The 17,023-nt window shown below is 40.5% G+C and overlaps 1 protein-coding gene across 4 annotated transcripts in view; it reads right to left on the bottom strand.

The window, feature by feature from the left end:
- LOC132566240 (ubiquinol-cytochrome-c reductase complex assembly factor 1) overlaps positions 1 to 16,358 on the bottom strand; it is a 65,489-nt gene extending 49,131 nt beyond the window's left edge. Inside the window, exons 1-6 of one of the 4 annotated variants that reach the window (XM_060231067.1) lie at positions 16,085 to 16,358; positions 12,463 to 12,567; positions 9,362 to 9,466; positions 6,416 to 6,523; positions 3,789 to 3,861; positions 300 to 357 (exon numbers count right to left, since the gene is read on the bottom strand). In XM_060231067.1, coding sequence (XP_060087050.1) covers positions 300 to 357; positions 3,789 to 3,861; positions 6,416 to 6,523; positions 9,362 to 9,466; positions 12,463 to 12,567; positions 16,085 to 16,108 — 473 coding nt within the window. In that variant the 5' untranslated portion in view covers positions 16,109 to 16,358. Of the gene's footprint in view, positions 1 to 299; positions 358 to 3,788; positions 3,862 to 6,415; positions 6,524 to 9,361; positions 9,467 to 12,462; positions 12,568 to 15,512; positions 15,604 to 16,075 lie in introns of those variants that run through there. The other 3 variants (XM_060231069.1, XM_060231066.1, XM_060231068.1) reach the window with 3 other exon arrangements.
- Positions 16,359 to 17,023: the final 665 nt, after the last annotated feature.

The raw sequence follows: 17,023 nt of genomic DNA, 5'->3' as shown, positions 1-17,023 counted from the left end.
AGCTAAATAAGAGAGCTTTCCATCCAGACTGAATGAAGCTTTTAAAAGATACTCCTAGCAGTAGCTTTTCCACTACTAAGCTTTAAAAACCACTACAAACATTAGGCTTTTATGACCTTTGTTTTTTTTAAAAAAGCTGGTCATAAGGTAGCATTATTTAATCTAGTATTTTTGTCACCATCAGGGACACTCTCCTCCTTTACCAGGGCAGACTGCAACATGCAGCAGATATTGATTTTAAAGTTATGTAAACACTGCAACATGCAGAAAATACAGATTTAAAATATTTTTCCACTTACCAGACATGAAGTTGTGCTATTAAAAACCACGAATTCAACGTGTCAGGCATCTGAAATTCTTTTTTAAAAAAATTAAGAGTTTTTTTCCATTACTCGCTTCACTTTTTTTTAAAATGCAAATTAAATGGGGTGCATCCTATCCCTTCCTACCCCCATTCCATCCAGTAAACAAACAAATAATTCATACACATACAGAAGAGAAGGTGCAATATGTACTTCTGGGGTAGCTTCTGGCACTCTTGAAGGTCCTATTGACCTTGGGAAAGTTTTTTCAGGGGAAAAGAATGGCTAGGATTGGGAAATAGCTGGAGATTTGGGGGATGTAACCTGAGGAGGGCAGAGTTTGGACAGGGGAGGGACTTCAGTGGGGTATAATGCTATAGAGTGCAACTTGCAAACTGGCCATTTTCTCCAGGTGAACTGATATGTGTCACCTGGAGATCAGTTGTAATAGCAGGAGATCTTCAGCCACCACCTGGATGCTGGCAACCCTAATGAATGCAACCCTAATGAATCAGTGGCTATTAGCCACAGTGTGTGTGTGTGTATATATAAATTTTTGGCCACTGTGTGATACAGAGTGTTGGACTGGATGGGCCATTGGCTTGATCCAACATGGTTGTTGCTGCAGAATGGAGCTGAAATGATCTCATATACATGCAAAATACTGAAAATTAATCCTGGCTACTGATGTTAAGTACTTGGCCAAAACTAGGGTTACCACTCTCCAGATGGTACCTGGAGAGCTCCCTCTTTTACAACTTATCTCCAGACATTCAAGATCAGTTCCTCTGGAGAAAATGGCTGCTCTTTTTTTGGGGGGGGGCTAAACTCTATGGGACTGTATCCAAGGCCAAATCTGGGGGGGGGGGGGCAGAGGGGGGTGCTTGCCCCAGGCGCCACCAGAGGGAGAGGCACCAAATTGGGTATGGAGCCCATTCTATTCTATGGGCCCATAAGGTAGAATGGGCCCATAAGGGGGCACCATTTTTAAATTTTGCCCCCCCTCAAAAAACATGTAGATCCGTTCCTGATCGTACCCTGTGGAGATCTCTCCCCTCTGTCCTCCCCAAGCTCCCCTCCAAAATCTCCAGTTAGTTCCAACACAGAGCTGGCAACCCTAGCCCAAACAACTCACTAAAGGAGGACTAGAAGCCTGAAAATAAATGGCATTTTTTTCTTTTAGACTTTGAGAGAATAAATTTATTATGTTCTTAGTAAAATAACATGAATGGTCTGTAGATGCTACTTCTAAAGGGGTTTCCCAACACCAAACAACCTCTAATACTGGGCCAGCTGAAACACCAGCAAGAAATGTTTGCAGTTTGGACCCATTTGTCTGAACAGAATGCCCCCTTAGCTGTTCTAATATAAGTCACCTCTTCCAAAAGCAGCAATTAGAACTGCACAGTAAGCATTTAACGAGCACTCAAACAACTGACTTGAACAGAAATCAATGTTTTAAAAATACAGCAAGCACGAAATCAAATATAAACATGATTCAAATGCTTTAGCAGTAGTAAAAATATCAATAAACTAAACCCCCTCAAATAAAAAAACACACTATCAATTAAAGATATTATGCTCTTTGCTCTGTTTTTCTCCCCCCCCCCAACTAGGCCAACACAGCTGTCTACATTTTGTGTTATATGCTGCCACAATAAGCATCCTTGAGGCTCTGAAGTTTAGCATCTGCTTCCTTCTCTACCCTGCAAGATTCTGGCATTCAGGATACACAGTAAAATTTGCTCTTATATTAACTAAATGAAAAATATTAACCACCTATATCTTTGGCACCTTGCAATAATAGTGTCATAAATTCTACTGCACAAATTTGTATTACAAAAACAATGGATTTCATAGAATCAAATTTTCATGACAAAAGTTTCTCCAAGAGAAATTGGTGGGACTGAACCACCACTTAGCAATACTAGCAACAATAAAACATGGCTGAAGTCCACCCACTTAAACTTCTTTTCATACCCTGCTGTTAAAGATTTCTGGTCATCTTCTCAGTCATTTATTATGCACCAAACAGTTAATTTGTTCTAATTGCAGAATTATATTAATTGCAGAATTATATTAACTACTCTTGTAATCATAGCAGCCCCGTAGCGCAGAGTGGTAAAGCTGCAGTACTGCAGTCCAAGCTCTCTGCTCATGACCTGAGTTCATAAGTATCTGAAGCTGGGTTCAGGTAGCCGGCTCAAGGTTGACTCAGCCTTCCATCCTTTTGAGGTTGGTAAAATGAGTACGCAGCTTGCTGGGGGGAAAGTGTAGTGACTGGGAAAGGCAATGGCAAACCACCATGTAAAAAGTCTGCCATGAAAACGTTGTGATGTAATGTCACCCCAGAGTCGGAAACAACTGGTGCTTGCACAGGGGCCTACCCTTACTTTATTAAATCATTGAATGATGGATCCATTACGTGCTTGAGTGTTTCACATAGTCATAGAATGGTTGGAAAATAAATTGAGCATTTAAGAATGTTAACAAGGTTGGCAAAAATGATGTCTGAGTTATTTTTAAACAATAAAACTTCAAGTTTTTCATATGCATTGGTATTTTGTTTTAAGAAAATACTGATCAGACGGGAATGACCTATTTATTCTTCTTTTCAAAAAACAATGTAATGGTTATGTAATTGTTTCAGTTTCACCATTTCTTTTAGGTAGGGCTGCCATTCCCCTGGCAGTGCTGGGAAAAAACCTGGTTTTCAGTACTTCAACCCACCACCAGCTATCTGGCCAGCAGGGGAAGCCCCACCCGCAAAAAAGAACAATGTCCCCAACACAATGATGTCACCTAGAAGTGACATCATCATGCTAGGGATGTCACAAGAGAACACTAGTATTTGGGCATACTGGTATTTGGCGCAGAGTGTTAAAGCTGCAGTACTGCGTCCTAAGATCTGCTCACGACCTGAGTTCGATCCCCAGCGGAAGCTAGGTTTTCAGGTAGCCGGCTCAAGGTTGACTCAGCCTTCCATCCTTCCGAGGTCAGTAAAATGAGTACCCAGCTTGTTGGGGGAAAAGTGTAGATGACTGGGGGAGGCAATGGCAAACCACCCCGTAAAAACTCTGCCGTGAAAATGTTGTGAAAGCAACGTCACCCCAGAGTCAGAAACGACTGGTGCTTACACAGGGGACCTTTCCCATGGTTTTTAGGCTGAAAAAAAACATAGTTCGCCCAAATATCAGTGTCCCTGGAGCAATATCCTCAGAATGATGACATAACTTCCAGGTGACATCATTGTGGCAGGGACACCGCATGATGTCCCCATCCACCCCCAAAATGGCCACCAAAGTCTCCCGTTCATGCGAAGGTAAGACCTGGAAATCCTACTTTTAGGAGATAGATTGAATGGTCCAGTTTTGTAGACTGGGTTTAAATATTCGTACTTTGAAAGACAAAACCAAGATTTGATAAAGCTTGTTCCATCATAATCTCAAAGAGAAGAAAAGGTGAGGCCAAGGAGAAAAAACTTACTGTTAAAGAACTCCTCATAATCTGTTTTCTCCACGCAGCATGTGTACATGCGCAGTGCTGCTATTTTAATTTTCTGGAGAAGAAAAATAAATTACTTTTAATACTTACCACACATGTATAATGTTACTATGTTTTTATTAATCATGCAAGCATGCTATATTTTTCTGTAATCAAAATTATATGTGTTGGGGATACTCTGATCTCTAAGAAAATAACAGTCTTCTCAAAAATATTTGTAGAAGTGGTGATTCAGATCACCCTGACGTGCTTTTGAAATCCTCAGGTGATTAACATACAGTATATCTTACACATTCTCTCCTACTCAAAATGCACCTGAATAGTAAAATAGTTAGCTTAGGCAAGAGACACTGTCACACTGTTGACAGACTACTCTAATAATCTAGCAAGTAACCACCGTTTCATTAGCTGGCTATATTCTAAATGCAGCTAATCTCTGTAGGCATCAGACTGGATTCAAAGACTCTCTTCCACTAACAGCAGAATCCCAATCAGTGTTATGCCCTTCTAAATCAACAGACATCAGAAGATGTAACTCTTCCTAGGAAAGCACTGTAAAATGCTTCATGTTTAGGCTCTAAGCCTTCCAATTATACATCTCAATGGTTTGCAATAATTACTCAACATATTTATGTCTTTTAAATGAGACTAGAACATGGAATTAATCAGCCGTGTAAAATACCTTTCAAGAAGAATATTCTGTTTATTGGATTCTGTTTATTTACTTAGTTGAACAGCCTGTTAAGGAAGATATTCAGCAGAACTGGCAAATATATATTCTCAAACCTGCTCTAGCTACTGGCCACAATCTTCTATTTCTCCAGGAAATAACAACTAGCAGGTTTATTATTTGTTCTAAAAATTTCCTGGGCAGTAAATATTATGATATTCATTTTTCTTTAGATACTCTAATTCCACTTCCACCTTCTTTCAAAGAAGTTCAAGTCAGTTTCTCAGGTAATGTGCACTGATTCATAAATCAGTTTTCAAACTGTTTTTAGTGAACCTCCCTAAAGGAAAGAATTGTTCAAACCTCTGCAAGACTATGTAAAGCAACTCCTCTGGTGGTATTCTTCCATTTCAGCTTTGAGAATATGAAGCAGTGATCAAAAAGAACCAAAAATGCCCCCAAAAAACTACACATTCATCTCATATTTCCAGTGGGATAACATTAAATGCACAGCAGACAACACACAGTCCTAGGTATGTGAGAAGGAGCATTTGATTCATGTACTTCAAGGACCTGGCTTAATGAATGCACACATAGGATGGATTGACAATTATTGTGTGGATACATGCTTGATGTTTTGAATTTTATGGCTTTAGGATGTTTTTTTCCCATACTCCAAGATGTAATGAATCACCCCCTAAGTTACAAATCCATCTTATATCCTACCATTTATGTTGCAATGGATTTATGTCTAATGGATTTGTACATTTTAAATAATGTTGTGTCCTTATGTCTTTCAAAGCAATAATTGTACAGACTAAAGGCGCTTCATTTGAACCTGAGCAGCTTCACATAACTGCAATATATTCTCTGTAGCTACAAGATAGAGATGACTGAAAGAGTACTTTTTTATACACTGCTTTTCTCTACCTTAAGGAGTCTTGAAGTGGCTTACAATCCTTTCCTTTCCCCACAACAGGCACCTTGAGTTCTGAGAGAATTGTGACTGGCCCAAGGTCACTCAGCAGGCCTCATACAGAGGAGTGGAGAATCAAACCCTGTTTTCCAGATTAGAGTCCACTACTCTTAATCACTATATGGTGTTGGGTGTAGAGACAATTATAAAAATATTTAATTTAGAACTCTGTTTTTGCATTCTGATGCTATAGGCAAATTAACTGTATACCAAAATCACGAGCTTAATATATAAAGAAATCAGAAAAAGGCATAGGTTTTAAACAGCAACTGAAATAGGTTGATTAAAAAATGGACTTATTTTCAGTCTGCAAATCAAGTCTACATTAACTTTTAAATGCTAGTGTTTGTACTGTAAGTTTACACAGATATTCTTGTGCAATACAAAATTTACTTTGTCTCAGAGTCCCAAAATGTTGTTATCCAACCCATCTGATACATCTAAACTTTTCAACCTGGTGTTCTCATATATTCATCCAAATTTAATGTCACTATATAGATGAAAGGTAGTCTGACCAAGATTTCATGTGGTCCTGGACAGAGGTCCATACCAAATGAGGATGGGAAAGTCCACATGAAGTGCTTATCAGTGGAAGCATCCTGACAAGTTCTTCTCTTTCCTCCTGCCCCACCAAGTTTTCAACAAATTATAACTTGCAATTATAAGATCAAGAAGCTAATCAAATCAATGAAGGCATATTAAGAGACCATCAATATAAGTAGATTGTAGTATAGTGGCAGGACACGCACACACAACAAAAGAACTGAAGCAACTATGACTAAACCGATTCAAACAAAAATGTAGAGAGGATCCAGCCTGCATATTAGCATGATGATAACTCTGTTCTAATATAAAAGTAACTACAAGAAATTCAACAGGCTTTTGCAGACAGAAGCTTGAATTAGTTTATTTCAATTATTCACGCTGCTTTGAAGCAATTAGTCATTAATGAGAAGTACTTACCCATCTGTTATATTTTAGTGGTCCTGTGAAACCCATTGCTTCTATTATCTTTGTGAAAGCACCCACTTTCTCTTCAGAAGGCTGAACTGAATCTCTGGTTGCAAGAAGCTATAAAGAAAACAAAGAAATAGGTTACAGATATCACAAGATTCAAATTATATAACTGATTTGTAATAAGTTACTGTAGTTAAAACTGCATTCACCTCCAAGGGCCACTTCTAATTTTGTCTCTATATACAGCAAGAGCATCCTCTAGACATGTTTGCCTGTCTTCAAATGCTCAGTCGTGTTGGAATAGCATGTGATGAACATAAAATCTGATACATGTAGGCCTGAACACTTTAATCCATATCCCAGAAAGCATCACTCAATCAACCATGTGGTTTGGTGTATCCATGCTGGATTTTATGCATGTGTATCATATTCAAAAATTATGCATATGTGTGGATAGTCATGATCTTGGAGGATGGACAGGTACAACTGGGGATTAGGTAAAGCCTCACTCTCCTACAATGAAAGAAACTGAGAAAGTTTTATCTAACCCATATCAACATGTGACAACAAACATACATCTGTCATATATGTGTGCTTATATGGATGTATGTGCCTCTGTGATTAATATTCATATGCTTCCCACTTCAAAAATGTCATGTGTAAATTAAGCTCTCAACTGCTGTAATTACAAACTTATGCAGACCAGATTAGTTTGACATTAAACTAATGGAAAAACACAGGGGTGTTTGACCCCCTTCAGATTTCCACAGCCGTATCACAGTGAGGCCTTCAAAAATGCTCCCCCATCCCACAATAAAACACACATCTTTGGGTCTGCTCCTATGCCAGAAATTAAGACAACAGCCAAGTTTATACCAGTAACTCCCCATCCAGATCCCAGTTCTGGCAGATCCAAGAAAAAGGCATGACTGGAGGCTACATGGACCTGCTGCCTTTTTAAGTGAGCCTCTAAAGAAAAAGAAAACAACCCACGCAAAACAGTTTTCCGATTTGTGTTCACTCTATTATATTAATGTATTGATAGCTGTATGTACCTTACAATGTGGAATGGAGGAAACCCAACATCAGGTAAACAGAAGTATACACAATCTCAAACGCTTCACATGAAGTGGGAAAAAAAGATTTAGACAAATTCATGGATAGATTTTAATTCCTACAGGTACAGTTGCCAACTCAGGACTGGGAAATACCTAGAAATTTGGGGAGTAGAGCCTGAGGAGGGCAGGGTTTAGGGTGGGGAGGGACTTCAGTGGGGTACAATGCCACGAAGTCCACCTTCCAAAGCAATTATTTTCTCCAGGTGAAGTGATCTCTGTCACCTGGAAATCAGTTATAATCAATGCTCCCTCTAAGCTGTGGAGTCTTGTGAGCAAAAATTCTACTTTGTGAGCTACTGCATAAATCAATTTGCTCGGGGGCCATTATTCCTGAGCTAAGATAAAAATGTGTGAGCCAGAGGCTAAAAAACTGTGAGCTTGCTCACACTAACTCAGTTTAAAGGGAACACTGGTTGTAATCCCAGGAGATTGCCACCTGAAGGTTGGCAACCCTACCTACAGGTCAGGGTGAGATAGTCCAATTATCATTGCTTATCTGTGGAATTAAAAGGAGATAATCCCCCAAAGAACTTTTCTTGTACAGCTCTTTAGAATGCAATGATCTGCTGTTCAATGTGTCCTAAGTCTACAAGCTTTACTGCTCTAAATTCTCAGGTTGGGTCATGATGTTCCTGGGGATTTATGTCCCGCAGAGGTCACCGGGCTACAGAGGGAGTGAGGAGGCAGGGAACTATCTTCAGATACATACTAATGGGCTACAAACAGCAGTGACAAAAGCAAATTTGTATTATTAGAGATGGAAAAAATAGAAATCTACTACATAATTCAAAATTCATGTATGAATCTGGTTGTCCCATCAGCAGGACCCTAGGGTAAAGATTCTGCAACAAGAAACCAATTGGCTCTCTCACCATCTGAATTTACATAGGAATGTTGGGACAGCAAGAATCTCCCAGAACCGCTGCCACCAGCTGTGAATTTTGCTGTCTCAGCAATCTAGTGCTCACAGTGGTAGCTGTTCTAAATGCTCAGTTCCAAGAAGGAGAATGCTGATACGGGGACCAACAGAGTTTGGTTTGCTAGCTCCTTCCCAATCTGAAATATTAGCTTTTGCAAACCAGGGCTTTTTTCCTGGGGTAACACAGTAGAACAAGTTCTGGAACCTCTTTGTGGAAACAAAATTATAAAAAAATGTTTAAAAGTTCATGAGGGACACCAGGGCAGCATGACTTGTGACAACACAAAAATAGTAAAATAAAATTTAAAAAATAAGATTTAAACAAGGGGATGTGGGCAAGCGTGGAAACAGCTAGACAGCACAGTGGACTCATTGCTCTCATCAATACAACAGCTATTTCCTCCAATGAGTGTGAAAGGGGATTTTCCCAGATGAACCTGATTGCCACTCCAGGAAGGTCTTTATAAGTCAAAACCATAACATCTTTATTGTTTATAAAAATTGTTGGACCTCCCTTAACTGTTTTGGATCCAACAAAGTATGTTAAAACATGGTGGCTTCAAGGTCATCATTCAGCATTAGGGACTAAAAGCAAGACCCAAAAAAGAACTGAGAAAATTGGTGACATGTCTAAAGTATGGAAACTGCTTTAAAGTGGAGGTAAGTCCACAGAGCATAGATGACCTGCCATGAATCTGTTTGAGTTTTTAAAGTGTTTGCCAGTTTAAGCAGGAATGAGCTTTTCAGGTTATTCTAGGATTTAATAGTCCTCTACGCATATAAGCAAAGACTTTGTATTTAAGATCCTCTCTGAAACCTGTTAATTACCTCAAAAATCTCAACTGCCAACTGCCACACAGCCCTCACCCAATGGAACCAAACAAATGTGTGATTCACACACCATTTTTCTCTGACCTTTTTTGTATGATGAAATGCCCTGTTTGGCTGTTCTGCTGCACCAATGGTTTGTATTAACTCACAGCAAACTTTGGTCAGTTGCAATCGGCCATTCTTGTGTCTCTGATAAAGCAACAGTATGAAAGAATGTTAGATCATGTTATTAGATTAAAAAAATTACATGATGGTGCTATTCTGAGTAAGTGCTGATTAAACAGCCCTAGATCTATCTCCGCTACACATACACATATCTGCTAGACATACACATTGTTCCTATTTAAATTCAATTGCTAGTTCCTATTTAAATTCAATTGCCAGTAATGCCTCTTTAATGGTAACAAAGTAACCATTACTTTGACATCCACTGGGAGAATCTTCCAAAGAACAGGTACAACACCCAAGACAGAATGCGCTTGGTAGACCAACATGGGGCACTCAAGATAGATTGGGGCATAGGCTCATACAAAGAGAGGCAGTCCTTCAAATATGCGAGTTCCAGACTGTGCAGCAATATATAGGCAAGAACCAACACACTGAATTTAACCCATTTCTTGGCCTTTTGGCTGAGATCAAGCATGTTTGAATTTGACCCAGAACCAAACTGGCAACCAATATAAGTTACTTAAAAAGGCATGCCTCTGATGTCTAGTTAATAAAGCAAACATGCCTCTGATGTACAGCAGTTCTGTACCAAGTGAAAGTTCCAAATCACTTTCAAACACAGCCCCACCAGCTCAGCAAAGTCCAAATAGAGAGCAAATTTCTACATAAAATGTAGTTGAAAAAATGGACTTCTCACAACTGTATCACCCTGATTTTTCCACAACTAAGTAGAATCTTTTAAAAAACCCAAAACTCCCAAGGTCTTCTCTGAACTTCACAGTTTAAATTTCACACCACTGACAAAGGGCAAGGCAAGTCCCTCCAAGACCTCTGCTTTTCCAACCAGGATCCCCTCTAGTGTTAGCCAGGATCCAGTTTTAATCTGTTGTGTCTCAACTAACTTGACTACCTTGTTTAGCAAGAAATGTCACAAATACATATAGAAAGAGTTAAGGTAATTCTAAACTCCTTCATATTAGGACCTTCTCTTAATAAAAACGACCACTATCAAATTCTCCTCCTCCTTGTATAAGGGGGAGGGGGGGTGGAAAGGAAGTAGACCTTTTTTCAATTTTCAAATGATACTCCTATCTCCCCACCCCCCAATTTGCTCCTCTGAAACTGAGACTGATTTCCCAGTCACCTTTCACTGCCGTCACATTCGCCTTCTCAGCGCGGCTGCCTTCCGATTTCACACTATCTGCCCAGGGCTGCAGCAAGCGTTGGCATTTTCACGTAGCAAAGAGAAGCTGGTTTTTAGCGGTTTCTGTTTGCTGTGCAAAAACGCCAACGCTTGCTGCAGCCCCAGGGCAGATAGTGTGAAATCAGAAGGAAGCCGTGCTGAGAAGATGAATGTGACAGAGGTATAAGGTGAATGGAAAATCGGTCTGAAGTACCTCCTAAAATAACATTTCAGCAGCTGAGCGCTGGGTAAAAAGGATTAGCTACTACATTTCAAAATATTTATAGTTTCTGCTCTTTGAGGATGAGACACATCAATAACAGATTTAAAATCTCTCTTGATGTTCAGTTCTACTCATATATACAGTATATATCCATGCTAATTCTTTTTAAAATCTGATTGTCCAGTATCCCTGATGAACCCGTGCACTTAAGGAAATGATCAGCAGACATACACACATGAGATCACCAAGGAGTGCAGTAAACAAAAAGAGGACCGTCTCTTTCCTATAGTCATAAACCTGAAGTATAACTGTAATGAAAAGAATAACATTCTGTGTTTTTCGCTCCATAAGATGCACCTGACCATAAGACGCACCTAGTTTTTAGAGGCGTTTGTGTGAATTTTTTGCAGTATTCGCTCCTTAAGATGCACACACTTTTCCCGTGCGTCTTATGGAGCAAAAAATACGGTATATCACAATTTGACCATGAAGAAATATAAAGACTATAATGGGACAAATTACACCTGGCTCACACTATTTAGCTTCCTGAAATGAGAAACACACAAACCATGGAAGGTTTGCCATATACTTCTTCCAGTATTCCCCCCAAAACAAGCATGAATAACTACGATGGTTAGGTCAGTGCTGAGAAAATCCTCATTTTGGTGTGGGTAGCAGGTTACATGCTTAACAGAACATTTCACTAGGAAGAGCTGGGTGTAAGATCTAATCTGGAGAAGGAAAGGCTCTGAAGAGACTGAAAAAGATCAGAATAGTCTGACAGAGGAAAGTTCAGACCATCCTCTTGAACAGCATGATGTATTTCATGTGCTGACTGGCTTTTTAGATTAAGAGAGTTGGTGCGATATAGTGGTTAGTGTCAGACTAGGATCTGGGGAAAGCCCTGGTTCAGATCCCCACTCTGTCATCACAGTTTGCTAAGTGCCTCTGGGCCAGTTTCACATGCTCATCTTAACCTACCTCACAGAGTTGCTGTGAGGATAAAATGGGGACAGGAGAACAATGTAAGTCACTTTGGGTCCCCAGTGGGAAGAACAGTGGGGTATAAATGATGTTAATAAACTTTTTTACAGCCAGTGTGACATAGCAGTTAAGAGTGTAAGATTAGCACCCAGGAGGAAAGGAAAGATCCCCTGTGCAAACACCAGTCGTTTCCGACTCTGGGGTGACGTTGCTTTCACAATGTTTTCACGGCAGACTTTTTACGTGGTGGTTTGCCACTGCCTTCCCCAGTCTTTTACACTTTCTCCCCAGCAAGCTGGGTACTCATTTTACCGACCTCAGAAGGATGGAAGGTTGAGTCAACCTTGGGCAGGCTACCTGAATCCAGCTTCCACCAGAATCGAACTCAGGTCGTGAGCAGAGAGTTCAGACCATAGTACTGCAGTACTGCTGCTTTACCACTCTGTGCCACGGGGCACCCAGGAGACACAAATTCAAATCAACACTTTTACAGAAGCCTACTGGGTGACCATTGGCTAGGTACTCACTTTGCCAGTCTAGCCTATCTCACAGGGTTGTTGTTGCAATGATAACATGGAGAAGAGAACAGTGCTGTAGGTCACTTGCTAATTAAACAAAGCATCTTACTTGGAGAGTGCCATGAAGCATCCTGCCCCACTGTGTTTGAGTTATTGTTGTTTGTATCAGTCCACTGCATAATGTAATCCACTTAGGTTCTCCAGCTCGATGTTTCTAAGGGAAAAAAGCCACTAATCAGTAGTAAAAGAAAAATGCACATTAACAGTAATAAACATGCTGTTTTGACCAACATCTAAATTGAAACACCATATTTGAATATGTAAATATAAGCACTCAGAACAACTGAAAATAGTGACACTCCATATATTTAACTGCAGTACAATATAACAAAATATAAGCATCAAAAATATCATATTTATTAGGGGAAAAAATATACAAAAGCACAAACTCAGGCAAAGTATTGTTACATTCCCTAAGGTTCCTAAAATATGCTTGTTTCTGATACAATCTGTGACTATCACATCTGTTTCGAAAAGAAGAAACAGAAATATAGCAACAGGTCACTTGACATAAAAGACCAGTCCATTCTGGCTCAAACTAGCCATGATTTTTTAAAACAAGTTGGAACAGGACTCTCTCGTGCAGTGTTCTCTCATGTGGTATCCACTACATGAACAGTCCCAACAATATTATTTGCCCTGTCACTACTTCAGTTCAGGAAAAGAGGTGGGGGAGCTGAAGTTTCTTTTTCCTCCATGCCCTGAATCAGGCCTCTGCAAGAAATCAGTTCCCAGCAGCTGCTGTCTGAATGCTTATTTTAAAAAGTATCATGCCTAATTTGAGCCTCCCATTAAGTATTTTTTCTTTGCAGTGCCATGCAAAAGGATACCATCTGAATCCACCATGCATTTTTCTACATATTGGGCACATACAGCTATTTTACCACACATTCTACCATAAACAACAGACAGCAATATCAGCTACACATATCAAAAATAAGAAAGAAAGAGAAACAAAAAGATATAGCAAACATTGTGAGAAATGTGACACAGTAATAATAAATGGATGGGGGAGGAGGGAGGAATAAGAGAAAACAGCATATGCCCCAAAATACCTTTAGGGATTCATTAGCACTACTTGTAAGAATCCTATAAAGTCTGAGCCAAAATAAAATATCTCATGTCACTGGGAATGAAGACTAAGCTCCAATTACAAGGATACACAAGACAAGGAGCCCAATGTGAAAATACCTACAGTCATCAGTTACAATATTAGGAAAGATGTAAATGGAACATTCTGCACCTGACTGATATAAATAAAAGTGAGGAAATGATAATTGGCTCCAGGTGACCCTGTTTTTATTAAATTATTCTTTGCCTCTAGGCATTTTGTGTCACAGTACATCTTACTCATTCCTATATCATATAATTATGTGATTACACATTACATAAACTGAGTAACATGGCTTAATGTGTAGAAGAAATTGCCTTGTAGAAGGGGGTTCAATGAGACAGGCTGTATATTCCCTCAAGCCTTCTGCCGACTATAGTGCCTATGAGGAGAATGTTTAAAAACAGAATTTAAGGACCAGGCACAAGATACCAGGGAGATGACTGTAGGCTGAAAAATGTAACTGTCATTGTGTCATAAACCCCCATCCCCAATCAGGAGTTTTGACTTAAGTCTTTATTATTTTAAGCACTTTTAGCATTAGATACAACACAACAGTTTCTTTCTGGGAATCTTGAGTTGAGAAGGTTACATGATATTTTCAAGAGCTTTTTCTAAATCAGAGGACTGATTTACAAACAGTGTTGCTGTTTTCTTCCTTTTGTATTTTTTTCTGGGCTTGATGACATAGCACAGAACTGAAGTTGTAAAATGAAACAAGAGTCTAGTGGCACTTTAAAGACTAACAAAATCTTCTGCAACATAAACTTTCATGAGTCTCACTTTATTAGATGCATGCATGTACCAAAATACACCCACGCCAGTAGCCACTGCTAGATCACACATCTGGTAACAGAAGACAAGATGAGGCTTCATGAATGATGTACCTCTGACATTTCTAGTCCTGCATCTTCATCACCAGCCTTACACTGACATACTGCAGAAATGCATCTCATGAAACTAGATCTGCCTCCGCTGGAATGTTATTAGACTTTGAAGTATCATGGGATTCTGGTTTAATTTTGCTAAAACAGAAGCCCTATGTAATCATTATAGTTTGACCTCACTTACAAGACAAATATGCTATATACATAATTGTTCCAACACATGAAACAATTATTTCTTCTAGAAAGGGTTACATGCAAATATTTCAGCTTCAGTATATACTCTCCTGAGTAATCTTGGTGCCTCATTGTATTGCCAACTCCAGATCAGAAAATTCCCAGAGACTTGGGGGTTAGGCCTGGGAAGGGTATGTCTTAGGTAAGGAAGGGATCACAGCAGAGTATAATAACAAAGAGACTACCCTCAAAAGCAGTTATTTTATTCAGGAGGGCTGATCTCTGTAGTCTGGAAATCAGTTGTTATATCAGGAGATCTCCAGGCCCCACCAGGAGGTTGGCAACCCTAGTTTGGCACACATATCTAGGGTTGCCACTTCCGGGGGGTAGGTTGCCAGGTCCAGGTTAGGAAACTCCTGGAGATTCGGGAAGGACAGAAACTAGGGAGAGCAAGAACTTCTGTAAAATTTAATGCCATAGAGTCCACCCCTCCAAAGCAACTATTTTCACTGGGGGATCTAATCTCTGTAGTCTGGAAATAAACTGGATTTCAGAGGATCCACAAGTCCCACCTGAAGGTTAAAAAAGGTAAAGGTAGTCCCCTGTGCAAGCACCAGTTGTTTCCAACTCTGGGGCGACGTTGCTCTCACAATGTTTTCATGGCAGACTTTTAACGGGGTGGTTTGCCATTGCCTTCCCCAGTCATCTACACTTTCCCCCCAGGAAGCTGGGTACTCATTTTACCGACCTCGGAAGGATGGAAGGCTGAGTCAACCTCGAGCCAGCTACCTGAACCCAGCTTCCACCGGGATCAAACTCAGGTTGTGAGCAGAGCTCTTAGGACTGCAGTACTGCGCCTGAAGGTTAGTATCCCTAAAATGTACCAAGGATTGGTGTTATTTCTGAACGTCAGGCAATCACACATACCAGGAGGATCACATGTAGCATGTTTGCTCTGTACATTCAATCACAGCACCAGGAACATAACTTCTGAGACGATTATAGTAACACAGCTACCCCTCTCTGGAATTGGGAACATAAACTGTGGTGATAAATCCAGATCAGTAGCCACGTTAGTCCACAACATCAAAAAGAAAAAAGGAGCACCTCTTATTCCATCATAAACTTTAGCGAGTCACAGCTCACGTCATGAGACGCATCAGTGGAGGTGTCGGGCTTTTCCCCCGTTAGCCCAGCCTGCCCCGAATGCCCAAGGGCAAAGGCTTCCCAGGCCGCCCAGGTACCCTTAGGCGTTGCTCAATATGCGCTCTGATCAACTGTCAGCTTCCCCGCTCCTCCCATCCACACACGCTCCCAATAACCGCTGTAGCGAGTAGCCCTCTGCCAATTTGGACTAGAGCGGAGTAGCACAGAAGACCACAACGCCCAAGCTGAAAGGCGCGGCGACCTACAGCCAAGCTGCCTGCTCATCGCCCGCAACAGCAGCGCCAGCCACCCGAAACGAGCGCCCCCAAAGACCGATCCCTAACTCCACTCACCACCATTCTCACCAGCGCCGCCATAATTCGTCAGAGGCGCGCTTCCGCTTCCGCGAAACATCAAAGCACTTCCGTTCTTTCATTCGCTATTGGGGATTTAGAAAGGGGGTTCGGTGTGCGGATGGTGGAGACTGCAGGGGAAAGGAAGAGGCTGCGTGCTTCGTTTTTCTTGAGTTCTGTGTCTGCACTAGAGAAGAGAACTGTGTGGGTGCTTCAAGACGCAGGGAAGCGGTCCTGTGCTTGGAGATTAATGCGCGATTCGTTTTATGGAGACATGGAAGAAAAAGGAGAGTACCTTAAAAGGCCTCGTGTTTAGTTTCAAGTCTGTGCTCAGTACCAGGGTTGACTCCTCAAACAATTTATAACAAGTATGTGCAGAGTGCATTCGCCCCCTTCACTAGCCACAAGGAGCAAGCTCAAACAGATGTACTCAGAAGTAAGTCTTATGTCAGGCATTGGGGCATACTCTTAGGAAAGGATCAAGAGTCAAGAATGTAGTAACAGCACAAATCTGGCTGTGATGGGTAGGGCTCTAAAAGTGGATTAGCCCTGATTATATAGTGCAAGACAATTTAAATCAACATGAATGGGACAGCCAGTAAACAATACAATAGATAGAAGAAATCTGAAAATCAGCAGAAAATCTGAGAAAAGAGCTGGAATCTTTTAAATATGAACCAAAAAGATACAGGCTGCCATGGGTTAAACAGTAAAGTCATGTATTTAGCACATTGCTCTTGCAACTTGATGGGGCTCTGAAAGGAGGTTGTAAGGATGTATTAATTTAATCACTCTTCTGTGAATATGGTATTGGTCAGGGAGAAGAATAAATTTGGAGTGGTAGGAGGGGAAGACCTTTAGTTATACAGCATTTGAACAAATGCTATACTAGGAATGGTTGTAACTCTGAATTTCTCGGCAGCATCTTGGCAGAATCCC

The sequence above is a fragment of the Heteronotia binoei genome, chromosome 2 (genome assembly GCF_032191835.1).
Source record: "Heteronotia binoei isolate CCM8104 ecotype False Entrance Well chromosome 2, APGP_CSIRO_Hbin_v1, whole genome shotgun sequence".
NCBI lineage: Eukaryota > Metazoa > Chordata > Lepidosauria > Squamata > Gekkonidae > Heteronotia > Heteronotia binoei.
The sequence above is the reverse complement of the archived record's forward strand: the minus strand, read 5'-3'. Positions and strand labels throughout refer to the sequence as shown.